This window comes from Centruroides vittatus, unplaced genomic scaffold (genome assembly GCF_030686945.1).
Source record: "Centruroides vittatus isolate TY-2023 unplaced genomic scaffold, ASM3068694v2 contig_3067, whole genome shotgun sequence".
Classification (NCBI taxonomy): Eukaryota; Metazoa; Arthropoda; class Arachnida; order Scorpiones; family Buthidae; genus Centruroides; species Centruroides vittatus.
Window position 1 is genome coordinate 75,991 of NW_027121970.1, and position 19,873 is coordinate 95,863.

General features: G+C 32.5%; 1 protein-coding gene across 1 annotated transcript in view; it reads left to right on the forward strand.

Annotated features, from left to right (window-relative positions):
• Window positions 1-19,873, forward strand: part of LOC136972937 (prominin-1-like) — a 62,221-nt gene that overhangs the window by 9,128 nt on the left and 33,220 nt on the right. The window contains exons 4-6 of the mRNA XM_067267596.1: window positions 2,675-2,746; window positions 9,467-9,530; window positions 16,327-16,412. Of these exons, the coding sequence (XP_067123697.1) occupies window positions 2,675-2,746; window positions 9,467-9,530; window positions 16,327-16,412 (222 nt within the window). The remainder of the gene's footprint in view (window positions 1-2,674; window positions 2,747-9,466; window positions 9,531-16,326; window positions 16,413-19,873) is intronic.

Genomic DNA, 19,873 nt, shown 5'->3' on the forward strand with positions numbered 1-19,873 from the left:
GGATTTTGACAATTGCATTCCAATTTATAAACAACACCAGCATTTTTTAGGCAATCAATATTATTATTGTTACTTTTATTAAGGTATTTATCAATGTTCTGTGAAATTTTATTCGACAAAGATGGGGCTAAGCAAATGTTATGACTTTTAAGACTATTATTATAGTGATCAAATATATTTTTAATATATGGGAAACTAATATATGTATGATATATAATATAATATATGTAATTTCATTGTTGATGTTTTTTTGGCCTTACATTCTTCATGCTCTTAACATTTATTCAGAATTTATGATTTTTTAATTTTAAAATTTTGATTAGAATATTTTTTGTTTAAATATAGTGAGTGATTCTGTAAATTATATTTTGAATCTTTGTAAGTAATCCAACATTCATTGTGAAATACTAGTTTGAACTTAGACTTGAATAAACTTGAATTATGGTGTACTTGGAGTTTGTATTACTTAAAATGCTAATTTACATGTATACTTGAAAATCCAAATAGAATCTGGTCCGAATTGGTCCAGATTTTCAAGCTTCACTATACATATTGTGTTGTTTTCTTGTGTTTGTTGTTTGTCCATATTTAGTGTTATTTAATCTATTGAACTGGGTTCAAGGCTGGACAAAACTATATTGGACTTATTCCAGAAATATTTCTAGAAAATGCCTTGCTTTATGTGTTTTTTGTTTGTTTTGATATATGTGTCATGAAATCTGAGTTATAGTGTTGTATTGTGTTTTCTAAAAATGTAATGAGTATTGGATGTATTTTGTACAGATGTAGTGTATGCTGTGGCTGAATGCCATATTTTGTATATACAGAGACAAATTCTCTGGGCTTGCTTAACATGCGCTGCATGCTTAAGAGAAAGTCTTGACTGTCACTATACTTTTTATATGAGAACAAATATGCCAATAACAATTTATTCTAACATGTAAACTCTTTTATCATTTGTGTTTGCTTTTACATTGACAGGTATCAGCTAGCCGTTTTAAGTCAGTGTGATGCCTGCGGGAACTCGATCACTTGCTCCTGTGGAGGTTTGCCACAGCAAACAAGTGCATGCGCATGACATCATTCAAAGCATTTTACATGGCCAGATTGTATTGAAGCTTGCGATACCCAGTTAGCATACATGTATTATGTACAGGGGCGGATCTACATAGAGATTAATAGGACTTAAGCCCTGGGCCTCCAGTATCAAGGGCCCACAAAATTTGAATTATCATCATAAATTTTTAATACTTTTTCATTATAATATATTTCATGTGTAGATATAATGGGTTTTATAATAGTCCATATTTTTTTATTCACACCAAATAACATTTCTGCCTATTGTTTAATGCTGAGATAGGCCTATTATTCCTATTATAACTTTCAGCATGCCCAATAATTTTGGTCAGGATTCATCCATGTGTATATAGATTACTTTTAGTTTAGTTTAATTTCCTTTCTTTTCTCTTTGTTTCATTGTTCTATCTCTTCTAGAATGTTCTTTCTTAACCCTTTCCCCTTGAGTGATGGTGACCAATCCATATAACAAAAAAAAAGAAGGCCTGAGGGCTAAGTTGGAGGAGCAACTGACACTTTTTGACTGGGCCATCCGAGGGAAAGGATGTGGAAAGGTCATGTTCCAGGTCATGTATTAGCAGCGACTGGAGACGAGAAGAATCCCATACGAGTTCTGAAAGCATGTCTGGCAAAGAGCGCCATAAAGAGACTCACGGAAGATACCACAGAAAAATTGCAGAAAGGACAAAACAGAGATCATCTGTTCCCCTCCCCCCAAGAAACAAGGATCAAGATTGGCATCACACCCAAGACTACTGTGAAGAACGAGTACCCACCTTTCTATAGACTTATCTCTTAAATCTTTCTACATCTATCACTTCCCTTCTTCGTTTGTATTTAGTTAGTTTTAAAGCGTTAGAAATAATCGTTATTTTTGTTACCACTGTCACAAAGAAATCAGTGTATATTCTTTGTTGCAAACCTGTTAGTAATCGTGGTTTTTTTCATCACATTTTGTTATGGGTATAATCTGTATTAATATAAAATTTTGGACTGAGGGGAGTTGGAATCCCAAAGAACCTTGCTCATCATGCAAAATAAAGATGTTGTTTATATATGTATCTTTGTGTGCTTCACAATGAACATCACAATGCAGTAATTGTGAATGTGGGATGCTGTCAAATATTTTCCTGTAATCTATGTATGTCTAAGTTTCTATGTTATTTGTGTACTTGCTATAGAATGACTGAATCTACAACTAACTGTTCTTTGCATCCCATGTGGTTTCTACAACAGCCTTTTTGTTCTCAGTGAAAATGTCATGTTATTCTATATGATGGATTGTTTGTGGTGCATGAAGTGAGCATTTTGTGGATTGTAGAAAGGAACATGATTGGTCTATGTAAGATCTCTGGTGATGTTTAGTTTTTATTTCATATATGTGATACTCTGTAAGAAACTTTGTCATTTCTAGTGGATTGCAGATTGTGTAAAATGTTTATCTAAATCCTGGTTTAGAGATATTTATATTTTAATAATAATTGAAAATGAAATATAAATATATATCTGTTTATTTTTGTTTTGTTTATTCATCAGTTTATTTCAAAAATTTAAATTTTTTTTAATATAAGATTTTAACAATAATTATATTTTCCAGGATTTTATAAAAAATGCATTGGATTCATTCAGCAAATTGAATTCCACAGAATTTGAAAGTAGTCTGCAAAATGTAAGAATTTTAATCATTAAATTATTGTTACTGTAATTTTGTGCAGATAACCCACAAGTTTACAAAATTGTTAGAAATAAAACTTTTGTATAATGTACACTAGTGTGTGCCCTGCACTTCCAATATGGTGTTGAAAATATGAAACTTATCAGTACACATTTAGAAGATATCACCTCAGTTTTTTCCTGTTAAGTGAATTTCATCTTCATTGACAGTTCATTATATGTTTAATTATAAGTGAAGTAGAAGAAATGGGTAAAGCAAATATTAGATAGAAAAACTTGTAAAGTTGATAATGATATCAGTTTGAGAGTCCAATTACTCAGTTCCAACTCTTTGTAGAAAGAGAGCAATGCTCTGTTTTCACTTGCAGAAAAATACCACAGAAAAATAATTTAGAAATGGAAAACAAAACAAATTGTTTTGTAGCACAGAGAGAATTAGGAAAAAGTAAAAAATGTTTAACATTTCTTTTGTTGTAAACAGAAATTAAAAATCAACAGCCAATACCAAGCAAGAAACAGTTATGACATTGAAACATCAACATGACAAATACAACAAAACCACATAGAATACACCAACAATTGCTGTAAATGATCGGGCTAAATTTTGGATATATGATTATAGATTAGAAATAAATTTGGCACTAGAGTTAGACATTAGGTGCCATCTCTTATTAAAATTAATAATTATAATATTTAATTAATTTATTTATTAATTTAATTAATTTTATCACAAAGAGACTCATGTTACTACATATCGATACAAAGAGACTCAGTTACACTACATCTACACAGTAAGTGGGAGTTGCGGGTTCGAGTCCTGCTTCAGGCCGAGTTTTTTCTTTCAGTTTAATCTAAATGAACTAATTAAATATTATTTAATTTTAATAAGAGATGGCACCTAACACCTAACTCTAGTGCCAAATTTATTTCTAATTTATAATCATATATCCAAATATTAGCCCGATCATTTACAGGAGTTGTTGGTGTATTTGCTTATGATATTGGGTTTCATTTGATGTATATTTGTACCACATAGAATGTTGATTGCTTATGACAATATATAAATATACTGCTATATTAGAACATTTTTAGATAATTATTGATACTTGACTTCTGAAAAAGTGAAAAAGAAAGGAAAATAAATTGAAAACGAGCATATATATGACTAAGGTGATCAGATGTACAAACATTAAAAACAGGAAATAGGTTTAAGAAAGGATGTAGTTACAAAAATCAGCAAACTTGTTAGTTTTTATTCCAAATACATTTTTATTGCATGTAATGAAACTAAAGTTGCTTGAAGTGACATTTATTCAATACTATTTTCTTTCATTAGATGAGCTGATTTTTTTCTAACATACATTTATAAATTTAGCTAAATAAATATTTATATTTCTTATTTTATATTTTACTAATATGTGACTTAGTGGAATATAAATACATATCTGCATATACATTTTATTTATTCATCTGTTTATTTCAAAAATTAAAAATGTTTTCTTTTTATATCAGATTTTGATTTGGTCATTACTTATCTATTTAAATCAACACAAGTCCTTTACCTGAAGAACTTTCAATTTTAAATATGTTCCTTTCATCATTCATTCATTCATTTTTTTTCTTTCATTCATTAGTGTTTTATTAATGCAAATAACTTACATTGCCTGATATTGTAATGCATGATCAGGCTTTGGATACATATAAAGTACATGCATTAGTAATTGAGGCTGACACATCAAACAGAAGTATAATGGTAGTGTTAATTAAGCAAGTTATGCAATATAAAAGACAGAATGTATGTACAATTAGGCTAGAACTTGAGCCTTTACAGTAGAGGTTGATTAAGTGATATAATTATAAGCTATTTACATAATTTACAATAAGTTTACATGCCGAGACAGTCAGGTTTCAATGGCTAATTAATAGTTGTAGTCCTAAGGTATTTTTCAACGAGCTGGAGAAACAGATCATGAGTCTCTTTGTCATGCACTAAGTCTTGTGCCTTGCAAGGCCAGCAGTGATTTTTGCTGAGTAGTGTCCTTAGCTGGTTTCTTTCTAATTCTGTTGATATACACTTGAAAATATAGTGGAAGCAACCATCCCATTTATTGCAAGTGGGACATAAGTCATGGTGCAGGGAAAAATCTGTTTAGGAAGAAGCTGAAACGATCGTGGTTCATATAGAATTGCTTGGTGTGTTGAGTTATTTTTATCCAGTTGTTATGGAGTAGCATATTTAAATCAGGAAAGAACTGTCTTGTGATTGAAGGAGTATTATTATTCCAGTGCTGTTGCCAGTGTTGTAATAACTCATTCCGGAGTGTAGTTTTAATTGTCTTAAAGGATAGTTTGTTACAACTGATTGGGATATTCTGATTGCCAGCTGCTTCCCTCACTATAGTAACCGCTCTGTCATTGCTGGCGTTTTCACTGTGGGATCGAGTCCATTCGAAATACAGTAGAGAGTCGAAAATCGGAATCAATTGGGGACTGGGGTTGTTCCGATTAGTCATTTGTTCCGATTACCAATTATGTACGAAAAAATACATTAACCTGTCCGATGTTCAAATTTTTCTCCGTTGCGTGTTGCTTCGTGTTGAATTTTCGTCGATTTTAAGCCTAAGGAAAATTTTTATAATAATAATCAAGGCTATCGTATCGTTAAAAATTATTTCTGCATTTTGTACAAACAAAATAAATATATTGAAGAATATAAAAACATGAAAATTATACTTTAGAAGTAAATTTAATATCAAAAACATTCGATTCAGCACGACACAGTCCGATTGAAAATCGTGCCGATTACCGGCGATTCCGATTACCAGTGTTCCGATTAACGACTCTCTACTGTAGTAATTATTGTCAAAGTTGACTATTATTTGTTGTATGGCTGAGGTGATGGGGTGCAGAGACCTTTTCTTGATTGCTGATAATGCAGCAGTAGACAGTAATGATTGCTATTCTGTCATTGTTAATGGCTTGTTCACACCAGTTAATGGCCTGCAATATCATGTGAAGCTCAGCATGGAAAATAGTGCATAGGAGCCCAAAACAAAATGAAGCTTTCTACTCTCTCAGTAGACTACAAAACTGGTTCCCACTTCATTTTCCTGTCTGGAACCATCTGTAAAAATTGTGATGGGGCATTCTGTGGGGTAGTCCTCTAGAATTATTAAGTTGGTGTATGGGCTTAAAGTCAGCTTAAATGGGATTGGCTGTTCCTGTAAGTCTTTTTAATTGTTAACGTTTTCATAGTCACATTTTTGCCTCATTTTATTTTCCAGATGGTGCATTGGTAATTAATTATTAGATCTATAGGTGGTTTGCATGCTAGGGCCTGTAAGCTGGCATTAGCTGTGGTTTTGTATGCTTTGTTATAAGCAGAAGCCCCCTCCACTGTGCAGATATAAGTTGTTTTTTTTTGGGGTGTACCTTGCTAATAACATTCTCCCAGGTACTGCACCTGTACAAAAGCATGGGAATAAATATGCTATTATAAATGGTCTCTATAGCCTTGTTGTTCAGGCTTCATGAGGTTTTGGCCACTTTTACAAAGACCTGCATGATGTGCTCAGTTTGTTGGGTAATATAGTGGATGTGTTGGTTCCATGAGAGACAGTGGTCTAGAATAATGCCCAAGTACTTCAACTCCTTCACAACTCCTATGTGGGTTTCATTTATGAGGAGTGTGGAGACACGGACATACAAATTTCTCTGCCCTTGCAGATTAAAAACGATTGCTTTCATCTTTCTCGTGTTGAACTTGAATTTATTTTCTTTGCCCCAATCATCTGGCCATTGAATTGCAATTAGTAAAAAGATTCATTTAAAAATATAAATATCAAATAACCCAATTCTTGATTAATATGAAACTATCTGTCGGATTGTTTCTAGTCATAATATACCCCAATAAAGTTTTATTGGGGGATATTATGACTGGTCATAATAAACCCCAATAAAGGTCTGGCAGATCATTTGTTAGTACAAATGTTAAAATTCTTTTAACATTTGTATAATGTCTTGATATACAAAAGATATATTTTACAATTTTTATCAGTTCTGAATGGCAAAGATTACTAAAATATCAATTAATGACTTATTTGCTTTTTTGCATATACCGTTAGTCAGTCCATGGACAGTAAACTGTGATTATGTTCCATTTCATACTCAAGATTTCAAATGCATCAGAAAAAAATATAATGTGAAGTTTGCATCACAATCAGATTTCTGAACTGAAACTTGCTTCTCATGGAGAGCCTTCTCAAAAAAAGGAAGGAAGCAATTTATGACACCGGGCTTGGCATCTAGACTGGTGTCATATGAATGTGAATGATCAAAGCACATCAGGATCTTACAGAAGGTGAATAACCAAAATGCTTCATGCTATTGGAGAAAGTTTGGGACAAAACATACTTCTAAATCATTCTTCAGTTTATCATAGTCACATTAGGCAAAGGGAAGTAACAGCTACAGAAGTAATCTCTCAATTTAATCCAAGTGCTGCTAGTTGTGCATTGGGATGGCAAGCTGCTGTCAGATCTTACTAGAAATGAAGTAGTTGATCATCTTCCTATTTTAGTTACAGGTGATGGAGTAGAAAAACTGCTCAGTGTTTCAAAAATTTTGGCTGGAACTGGATTTGAAAAGGGCAAGGCTGTATTTGGAATTGTGGAATCTTGAATAGAAGGTGAAAGGGCTGTGTTTTGACACTACAATGTCAAATATTAGATTTAAAAAAATGGAGCATGTGTCTAGATTGAGCATAAATTAGACAAGGACCTCTTCTATCTTTCCAGCAGATACCATAAATTCAAACCAGTACTGGAAGTTATCTACTCTGTCACTTTAACTCCATCAGTAAGCCCAGAAATATTAATATTCAAGAAATTTCAAGCTCATTGTGCATCAGTGGATAAGGTTGAATACAGAACTGCACTTGATGAATTCACTACCAGTGCTGTTGCTGACATTAAAGATGAAATAATCACTTTTGCTTTGGAGAATTGAACCATCAACAATCTTGCAATGATAACAGAGAGCTCCTGGAAATTTCTTAATCTTTCTTAGAAGTGAACCTCATAATGGAATTAGATTTCTTGCTCCAGGTGCAATGCATAAGGCTCATAAGATGGCAAAACCATTTATGCAATGAAAATGTGAATGATCAAAGCACAGTTTCCATTGAGAAAAACAGAAGAAGCTGAGATACAGGACATTGCAATTTTTGTTGCGAGATTGATTCTATTTGAAAATGTGGTTTGAAACAACACCACCTTCAAAAGAACTTTAAAATATCTCCAGCAGAAAAATTTTAATAAACTATAATTTAGACACACATTTCCAATCTATGAATAAGATCAGTTTCAGGTCTTAATCATGTTTCAAACTGGAATGCTAGCTTAAACATGATGTATAATATAGAGAGATGAATATAGATGAATATATACAAATATATCAAGTATATCTTGATATATTCATCCCTCTACATTATACCTTTCTACTGGAGCTATTTTAAGGTTCTTTTGAAGATGGTGTTGTACAGTATATTTTTCTAGCATGGTAAAGATTTTGAAAGTGGTGCTTCAAACCGCTTCTAATTGCTGTCTGTGCCTTTAAATGATATGCTTCTATTGGAGAACTTTCAACAATACAAGATTACAAACTCTGCAGTTGTCAATGTTGCTCTGAAGAAGCCTGCTGGTCATCTGTTACTTCAATGAAGAGGTTTGTTGCCTTTGGTTTCTTTGGTAAAGAGTATCAATAGATATAAAAGTCAAAGTGATTGGAGCTGTCCAAAGTGAAGGGAATGAGAACATCACAAAGTGAGTGACAATTGATCGAGATAGCATCGTGGGGAAAAATTTGGACTATTTCGTATCAGCCAACACACTTTAAAATTTTTTGAAACTCACAGAATTGGACCTCAAACTCTGTCTTTTTGTTGTGAACTATATTTCAGATCAATCAGAAAAGCACATCAGATCCATCAATTACATTAATGATATGGCAGAATACAAAATATCCAATTGCAGAATACAATCAATTGTATTCCCAGGATGAACAAAACCAGTTTCTTCTGCAGATTGTCAAAGATCACTGGAAGAGATATTTAGACTTTAGGAAGAGAGTGCTTGCCAATAACAATTAATATTCAACTATGTGATTATTATTATGTATTGTTAAATTCATCTTGTGGCATTGTAGCATGGAAATTGCCAAATGTAAATTTTAAATGTTTACCTTGTATTTTGCTTAAAATAAAGAAAATTTAATGTTTTAAACTTTGGTAGCAACTTCTAAATTTCATCTAAATTTAGCCAAATTTTGTGAATATTACTTTTTCAATATTAGAACAAGGTAGGCAGGTGTTGCTATGCAAACTATCACTTTTGTTTCAGTCCCTGTATAAGGGACACCCTAATATATTTATCAAATATCAAATGTGATATACTAAGCCCAATGTATTAATAAAATCCAAACAATTGTCATAGATTGCCATAACTATGGCAATTGTTTGGTTTATTGTTAAAAATCTCTCACAAACATGTAAATGAAAAGACTTAATAGGCTTTGTAAATATATTTATCAATTAAAATCTGATCTTATTGTTAACTAAATTTTATTTATTTTAAACTATTTTTATTTATTTACTGTATTTAATTATTTTTATGAACAAAGTGGACTACATTTTATAATTATGTGGAATGTATTTTAGATAACTGAAATAATTGAAAGGCTTCCAAAAGGAGTAAGTGTGCAAACAAAATCCTTACAAAATGGTATGTTTTTTCTTAATTTTTATTAATTGTTAAATGTTAGATAATTTAACTGAATTTTTTATTAAACTTATCAAATTTGATATTTGATTAATCATGTAGATGAAAGAATATAAATTGTTCAGATGCCAAGAGACATTTTTTCTGCAAAGGTATCTGTACGTCTCAGAGAATCTAGATTTGAATCTGAGAGTCAGAAAATTTTCATGGAGATCTGATCCACATATTTAATGTGCCGTTCTTAATCACACAGCTAATTTTATTTTGCAATAGACCTACCCAGAATTAATGTGTTATACTGTATATTTTTTTAACAAAAGACAACAGCTGTACACAAAGTGTTTAGCTGGCAGAAAAGGGGAGAGAAGGAGGAAGGTGAGGAGATTGAAAGAACAGAAAGGAAGGATTCCTCTGAGCAGTGTACATAAGGTTACAATTCCCTCTATGATTAATGATGGTGTTTAGTTTTTAGGCTGCAAAGCCATGGGATACTGTATTAAGAGATGTTTATCTTAGAGCCTCAAATGATATTTGTCTATTTTGATAATTGAGGAAAAAATGAAGATTGATACTAAATGACTAGTTAAACCTTGGATTTTGAACAAATTGGGGACAGAATTTCAAACTCATAATTGCACCAGTTGCTGTACAATAACTCAGTTGCCACAAAGGTACTTGGCAACAGCCAACAACATATTAGAAAGACATGGATGGTCAGTTGACCATGTCTCTTTCCCTATACATAATATGTTAAAGAAAGTCAATAGTCTGACCAATCAATGACAGGACTACTGATTCAGAAGTTAGATCTCCTGATGTCATTAGACGTCACAAATTATCAGTGTCGATGATATTTAAATTACATTTCAGTGTGCATGCAGGAGAGGTACTACTTCCGTTTTCAATATGCGACGTAGTTGAATTTAAATCAAATTAATTAATAAAAACTGCATTAATCAACATTCACATAATATAAATGGCATCCAATAATTCATGTTGAAGGTGCTTAAATTAAATAAAAATTTATTAATATAATATTACATAACATTTGTAGGCATTTTTATGAATGAAATACAGCTAAAAAGGTATTAAAAAAAAGATTTTATTTTGATGATCAGGAATGGATTAATCCATTTTATATTGTTTCTTATGGGAAAATATCAGTGGTGTGTGGTGAAATTCGTTGATAGGGAAGCTGTGCCATCCCTGGATAGAATCATTGGAAGTATTATATGATATTTTGGTTTGTAGCATCCATTAGGTAAACCGTGAAAGGTTGGTGCTCTGTAAAGGGCATGTGCAAATGCCTGTAAACTGGCTGCTTTATGTGATTCAAATATTTTTGTCATGGAAACTATCTTGTATTTGACAATACAGTGCTTCCATTGGGAATATGCATATATAACGTGACCATTTATTTTTTGACTCAAAACGGGACATTGGTTTATTTATGTTAATTAACAGGTACTCAATAAAAAAACACTTTTTTAAAGTTATTTATTCAGAAAAAGTCAGTTAGCTTAAAAGTTACGAATTAAAAAATATATATACCCGAAACGTTTAATTATATATTTATATTTATCAGAGGAACAAATTTGCTTTAATATAGCTGGTGATGATTTTAAGTAAGAATGAAACTCTTGGCACGTTTTTTTTATATTCACCTTAATTATCAACATCGTCTTTAGAACTGAAATTTGTAACTGGGTCTTCTCAGATGGCCACAATTTGTTCATCATAGAAAATACTCTTTCTACTGGAGCATTTGTAGCAGGCAATCATAAAATATATTCAATTAAAATAGAAAAGTTTTCATGCTGAAAATTGTTGGCTCGAAAGTGTTTGAATACTTCCACCCAACGAGTTTCCGTGGAAACATTTAGATTATTCCATTTGGTTACTTTATCCGATGTAATGTAGTTACAAATTAACGAAAATTCGTCAAAAACTTCTGCATCTTTATTACAGTCAATATATTCCTTTTCAATGAATACATCCAGAGATTTTTGAACATCTTCCCATGCGGGGACCTTTTTTAAATCTGCCCAATAAAATATCTCCATTTCTTTGGTAAGAAAGCAAGTCCACTGCTCCAGATATTCACGGCTTGTTTGATAAAATTCTGTAGCCGCCCTTTTCACAAACTCTTCATCCATGTCAGTAACATTATCTTTCGATTTCACTATTAATTGACGGACCATAAATGGAAGAAACTGATTGGTCTGTTTCTGAGTCAAATTGTCTTTTAGTTGATTGATTTCTTTTGCAGCTTCAATTGCCGATACAGTCTGACCTTTTAGTTTCAATACAGCTTGATGAAAACTTGCTGACAGAGCGTGTAAAAAATAAAACCACAATTTGGATGTGGGATCTTCAAAAAAGTTTTTTAGTAACAGGGGACATTTTTCAATACTCAAAAAGTAGTTTTTTAATGGCTGATACATTTTTAAAACCCTTTCCAAGGCAGGCATAAGAACAAGCCATCTAGTTTTGCTATAGCCGAGCATTTGTTGATATTCTGTTTCAGTTTCGGCGCAAAACTCCTTTAGAGCTTCAACTCGAATCGTGTAAATATAAAAAAATGAATATATCTTCACAATAATGCTTTCATAATCTAAGGGTAGCCTGTCTGCAGCAGATTTTATTGCATTGTGAATTACATGGGCTCCACATCCAATACCTATCAATGGCTTTTTCAGTGATGATTGCAATTTCGTTAACACATTGTTAGTTCTTCGCCTAGCCGCACCTCCGAAATTGACGTTGGCATTGTCTCCGCAAAATGTCACGACTTTTGCTGTCAAATTATTATCTGTCAACACTTGGTTTAAATAATCAACAATGATGTCAGAAGTCTCACCCGGTTGGTCTTGGAGATCTAAAATTTTTACTTGCACACCTACGTAAGGTTGAAAAAAGCGCACTAGAATAGGGTATATTTTCTTGTTACCGTGGTTTGAAGCGTCGTTTAGTATTGTAATACAATTGGACTTATCAAGATCATCTTTTAATTTTTTCATTGCTGTAGGCGTCAAAACATTTACTACAATAGCTTCTGATTTCGTACGCGCGCATGTAAATTTGGGATCAAAACATGATTGAATTAATTTTGACGCACAGTCATTAGAGCGAAAACTGTGGTTTTCTTGTATCGTGTAATAAGCCCAGACGCCTTCTGCTGTGGCGATATCCAAGTCCTTTAAAGTTGGTGCGTCCGATTTCTTGAAAAAGGTTAACATCGAAGAACTCGAAGCGGCTGTACGATCGGCATTTTTATGTTTTTCAGACTTTAAATGCTGTTCAATATCACTGGCACCACCATGGGAAACGCTAAATTCTGTACGACACTTTTCACATCTGACATCTGAGGGAGTATTTATTTGCTTGATAAACGGATATTTTGCTTGTAAGTTAACATTGAACGTACAGTACACTTGCGTTTCGGCATTTTAACTTATGATTCCAAAACAAAAGAAGTTTAAGTTATTTACTAGGTACACGAGCATCAAACAACAACAAAACAAATATCGAGAAGTGGGCGAACGAAAAATCTGCCAAACAATTAGTCAACAAAGCGCGAGCGATGACGTCTTCGCCACTCTCTGCTATCTTCGCATCAACCGACGACGCGGTTTGCTCTCGCACACCGTTCGCGTCCGGCCGCCGGCGCGACGGCCGTCCGGCCGGCTCGACTACTCAAATTTTCGCGCGGTTTCAGAAAACGGGACAATTTTGCGTCCCAGAGTTCATTTCGGGACACCGGGACTCGTAACTCTAAAAAGGGACAGTCCCGTTCAAAACGGGACGTCTGGTCACGTTATGCATATATGAGTTTATATTTAAATATACAATGGCAATTTTATCATTGTTTTTCACATGTAGTATAGAAATTTGTAATAAGATAACCAAAAGGATGATTGAAAAAAACAGATGATAAATCAAAATTGTATGATTCTTTACATGCCAGATGATTTTCCTTATATGCTACAGTTTGCCTCCCTTGTTCTAGAACAGTAGATTAATTTAAAGGTTACTATGATCAGTCATCTAAGCAATTGTTGGTACAACAGTATAAGATCAAACAAACTGGATCATGAATTCACATGTCACATGATTGGAAATAAGATTTGATGACAACTTCTAATGGTTCATAACAGGTAAACTATTTATATTACAGGAAAGCACTAAATGTTATGCTATAATTTAGTTTTAAAGAATAAACTACTACCGTAAACAGCAGTATAATTTCAAACTCAAATATTTTTGGCCTAGTTTATAGGCCATTGTCAGGAATTCTTTAATGACAAATTTTAGAACATTTGACCATTTACTACATTTTTCGTATTTTTGAACATTTTTATTAACATTATTTTTTTATTTTTTGAAACAATAAATTGCCAAATGTTCTAGAATTCATTATTAAAGAACTCGTGACAATGGTCTATAAACTAGGCTAAAAATGTTTGAGTTTGAAATTATGTCGTCGTTTAAAGATGAGGTTTACTCTTATAAGAAAGAATGAATTGAAATCTCAACAGAATTCCAAAATGATTTTTAATAATTTAATGGAATTAGTCCTTTGTTTTCCAGGAACTGCAGCTTCTGTAGAAAGAATATTTTCAATTTTCATTCATGAATTTCCTGTGGTCAAAAAAAAAAAAGTCAAGATTAAATATCATAACCATGGAAGTAATGCTAATTATAAATCAAAATTGCAACTTACAGTGCAATAAATTTTATGATAAAATTGTGAGTGATCATAATTTATAAACAAAAAAGCTCCTCTGAAAAATATGCTCAGTTTGACTCGAAAACGTTTGTGGATAAATATAGTTGCGAAGCTATTTAAGGTTATTAGAGTGGACTTATGGAAATTTATGTATTTTTTACACAACTAAATCAACATAATAATGTACAGTACAAACAAACTGCTAATAATGTTCATCTGTATTGACAGAATTTTAATAAGTGGGCCTTTCTTTATCAGTTGCAGCTTCCCCATCTTGTTTTAACATCAAGAAGTTACGATCATCTTAGTCTATAGTTACATGTAGATGTCGAGTAAGAAGGGACGTAATTTTTCAGTCCCGTGTGAGAGTTGTGGCAGGTTGGCTCAGTTCTGTTTGCTCAACAGATTTAAAATGTAATCATTTCTACCACAACTGATTTTACAATTTACCTTTTGGTTAAATAAAAGAAAACAGACTTCTGCTAAGGAATCTAAAAATAAGACTTTGCTAAAAATCTTATTTTTTCTAAGGCCTTTAAGATTTTAAATAAGAACTTAATTTTTTTTCTAATGAAGTCTTATTTTTGGCATTTTTAACAAACCATTTTCTTTTATTTAAATATGATGCCAAGTTTCATTCAATACAAACACCTTCTGATTAAAAATTCAAATACATATGTAAAGGGCTTTTTAAAAGTACAGTACATACTAAGTTATATTACTTTAATTATGGTTATTGGTTAAATATTATTAATATTCAGATTGTATAGAAATTACAGTAGATTTTTGCTTATTGTAATCACTAATAACATTAAATATAATAAGTAAATATGAAAACACTTAATGGAAAGTCTAGTTTTATTGACTTTGGCATTAAAAGAATATGTTAAAACAATATATAAGATGTATAATTTTAAAGGTTTATTAACTGTAATTATTATTATTATTAATTAATATATAATTTATCCTGTATAAATTCAAAACTGAAATTCGAAAGTGTTTAAAATTATTTTAAATTTCAAAATATTTAAACATTGGAAATATTTTTTGCTGTATGTGCTTCTAAAGTGATGGTTTATGCTTGAAAACGTTAGTTTTATTTAAATCTGTTTGTACTGGGATATAAAAAAGGTTTTAGTGTGTTGATTTATCCTTCCCAGGGATTGTGCGAGAAGTTGTTTTATATAATTTATCTAGTATTGTTTCTTTGCTACCAACTTTAACAACAGCTAGCATAATTCCAGCAAACTAAATTATTTTGTATTGTGAGAAAATTGCAATGTTTAACATTTAAAGCATTTAAGACTGATGATTGTGTAAGAATATCCAGCTGGTCACATAGTAGTGCTGCTCTGAATGACAACTTGATTAAAAGTATGGTGCTTTTGCTAATTGCCATAAATGTGTCAAGATGCCCTACCTCACTCATTTTTGATTGTTTAAATTTGTCTCCATTGTTGTCTCAACCTATCTACACTAAGCCATCAAGGAATTATTATATAATAACAATAACTGATAATGATTGCATATTATTAGTCATATGTTGAGGCTAATAGCATGATGATAGAATTAAAAATCTTAGAATTGTAAGTTTTCTATAAAAATGCAAAGTTTTTAATATACCTATTTATCAAAAGATAATAGTGATGATAACTGAATCCTGACTATAATAAGTGACGTTCTTTATAACATATTTTAACCTGTATGTTCTGGGAGTGCTAATTTTGATGATAACCAATGGCTAACATTATTTGCGATTACAATACGCAAAGACTATTGTATCTGTACATTACTAGACTAATTTGTCAATGTTATCTTGTATTTCTTTTTGTATTTCATTTGTTATAAATGTTGTTGGACAAAGTTTGTTGCCCTTTGTAACAAGGTTTGTCTTTAACAAACTATATTGAATAAAAATTTGAAATAATTTTACTCTATTAAATTGGTATCATTAGACAATTATATGTCTCATTAACATTTAAATCTATCAAATACATTATTTGTTAAATAAAATTTAAGTATTTATAATAATTTTTGATAATTTTGTTTTTATTTATTTTATTTTTTCAGAAATAAAATCTGGTTTAAGTAAAATATCTAACGAACTTAATGATGCTGTAACTAAACTTATGAGTGATGTATTTCCAGAAACTGAAGTAAATATATTTATTAATGTTTGTTAGTTGCAAGTTGTTATAAACTTAAAAATATTTATTGAAATACATAAGTATAACTTATATTTTAATCTGAAATGGTAAACGATTTATAATACTAAAAATTAATAATAAATGATTAATTTAAAGTTTTTATTGTATTATTTCCAAATTATCAAAGTTATTTTTTCAAAATGTTGATTGTAAAATATGTTTTCTTGGCAATTGTTTATTGTGTAACCAACAGTGTGTCAAACAAAAGTAAAGGAAAATGATTTTAAATGGTTACATTAATTAAATTGTATCTAATAGGAAATGCTTTTTGAATTCTTTAAAATCACTTTTCAGTCATAATTGTTTCTAATAATTTTTAAAAAGTTTGAAATTTTTATTTTATTGAATTTTAAACTTATTTTCTGAAAATTTTAATTATATTTGTTTAATTGCCGTAATTTTTGAACAGTTTTCTTAAAATTAGAATATATATCAACATTGTGAAGCCTAATGTATTGATGCAAAGCCAAACAATCACTGTTAATAATCAGGCTATTAATATGCTATAATTAATAATTTGACTAAGTAATTTGGTACTAGAGGTAGACATTAGGCACTATCTTTTATCTAAATTAATAATTATAATTTAATAGTTTTATTAAATAATTTAGAACAATCTGGAAGAAAAGAACCAGCCTGAAGTGAGACTTGAATCTAGATGTAACTTTAATCTTCACTTACCGTGCAGTGTGCTTGCCAGTTATGTCATCCTGCTCCAGGCTGGTTCATTTCTTTCAGATTTTTCATAATTATTAATTTAGATAAGAGATAGTACCTAATGCAGTGGTTCTTAACCTTGCTGGAGGTACCGAACCCCATCAGTTTCATATGAGCATTCACCGAACCCCTTTTAATTGGAAAAATAAAATATAATTTTTCAAATTCAAAACATACGTATATATTTTATTGGTCCACAAAATAAACAAAACCATTATAGAACAAAACATTACGAACAAAGAACAAAACATTAAGAACAAAGAATAAAACATTAAGAACAAAGAACAAAATTTAAAATCAGTGTGACTGCTGCTGTTGCCTTTTAGACACCAGTTCGGAAATGCGAGGCTTTACCTTGGAAAGTGCCACTCGCATGTCATTTTCGCAACTAAGTCTGTTCCTTTTCTTCGTTTTAATGTCCAGCATCCTCGAAAAGGATTGCTCGCAAAGATATGTTGTCACAAACGGTATCAAAATCTCCAGAGCTTTCTTCGCAATAGCAGAGTACATTACTATTTGGTGGCACCAAAACGATGAGAGCGTTGTTGTTTTGAAGAGTTGCTGTTGAACCTGGCTCTGCTGAATTTCAATGATTTCATCCAGGTATGTATCATTGACATCTGTTTTCTCAACATCAAACGTAAACGGCTGCCTCACCCATGCTGGATATAACTCTCTTGAAGGGAAGTACCCTTCAAGAGACTTTGCAAGCTCGTCTAAGTGCATGGAAATTGCGTGCTTCAGTTCCCCCAATACAGAAATATCTCCGATTCCAGGCACATCATAATTCTTATTTACACATTCGTCTAGCAGGGTAAAGTTTGCAAAGTTACCGTTTTTTGTTCGTCGTTTCCACAACAGTAGCTTTTTTTGAAACGCCTTCAGGGCTTCTTCCGCTTCGATGATGTTGACACCACCGCCCTGCATCTGTTGATTCAGATGATTGAGAGCTGCGAAGATATCAGCCATGTACGCAAGCATGAGAATAAATTCAGAATTTTTGAAGCAATCTGCATGACCATGTTGGTGCTCTTGCAAAAACAGGGCTAATTCCTCACGTAGGGCAAAAACACAATTCAGAACCTGTCCCCGGGATAACCACCGAACGTTTGAATGGTACAGAAGTACCTCGAATTCAGACCCCATTTCTTTACACAACTCCTTGAAGATGCGGTGCCTCAGAGCACTATTTCGCACATAGTTCACGCATTCCACTACAATTTTTAAGACTTCTGCCAGTTTTGGAGGCATGGTTTTTGTTGCCAACGCATGCCTGTGTAGAATACAATGTGTAACAACGATGTGTGGTGCATCGGCTTTCACTAGCGCACCAAAACCAGACTTTCTTCCCAGCATGGTTGGAGCTCCGTCCGAACAAACTGCAGAAACCATATCCCACGAAAGATTATTTTCTTTGAAGAAGTCATCCACAAGTTTCTTTACATCGGCTGCCTTAGTTGTTGTTGTAAGAGGCTTACATAATAAAAAATCTTCCTTTATAACGTTGTCTTTCACATAGCGCACAAATACTGCAAGCTGACTTAGACTGGAAACGTCTGTAGTTTCGTCGAGTTGAAGGCTGAATTTTGCCGGGCTTGAAATCAGATCTGCAACTACTTGGGCCAAGATATCTTTGCTCATGTCGTCTATTCTGTCACTGATGGTGTCATTTGAAAGAGGAATTTGGGATAACTTAACTTCAGCCGCTTTTCCCAGCATGATATTCGCCATCTTCAACATGGCTGGTTTTATGAGTTTTTCACCGATATTGTGTGGTTTGCCCTGCTTTGTGATAAGGTAAGCGACTTTGTACGATGCTGTAAGGATCGGTTTATCGATGGGTACAAAGCCGAGGACAGGCAGACTACCCTTTTCATCAAATCTGGCCCTCTTCACCTTGAATTCAGCGAGTGTTGTATTTTTGTAATTTCCATGCAGATTAAAGAAGTGTTCTCTTAGTTTTGCCGGTGCTAGACTAGAATTGCTCAACTTGGCATTGCAAATCATGCAACAAGGACGCTGACTCCCATCACGTTCCGTTATACATGTGAATCCATATTGTACATATTCGTCCGACCACTTTCTTTTTTTGCTCGACATAGTATGAAGGGATTAAAATATTAAAAAAGAAATCACACGACGTACAATTACGACAGTCACAATTCGAATACTGGGCGCACCAAATTTCCTGCAGCATAGAAAGGCCAAGCAATGTTGCGTGATCACCCACAGCCAATGATAGCCGAGTGGAACATGTCATCACGAACGTATGAGTCGGGTGTGTGCTTGACCGTCTTGCAGGTCGTTTATACGTGTATTGGATTGGGACCTCTTCACTTCGTTTCAGTTAGAGAGTAGTAGAAGTTAGAGAGTAAGAGAAGTTAGTTTCCCAATAGAACACACATTATGTAGCATTAGTTTTTGAAACCAATACAGTTTCTACATCACGATGACGTCAGGTGGTTGACCTCCGTCGAACCCCTGAGACTGACTCGCCGAACCCCAGGGGTTCGGTTGAACCCAGGTTAAGAACCACTGATCTAATGTCTACCTCTACTACCAAATTACTTAGTTGAATTATTAATTATAGCATATTAATAGCATATTTTATATAAAAAAACAAGTTCTTTTAGACAGCTTTAAACTAATAAAGGTGAGAGGAAAGAATCTTATATAAGTGATGAGTTAAATAA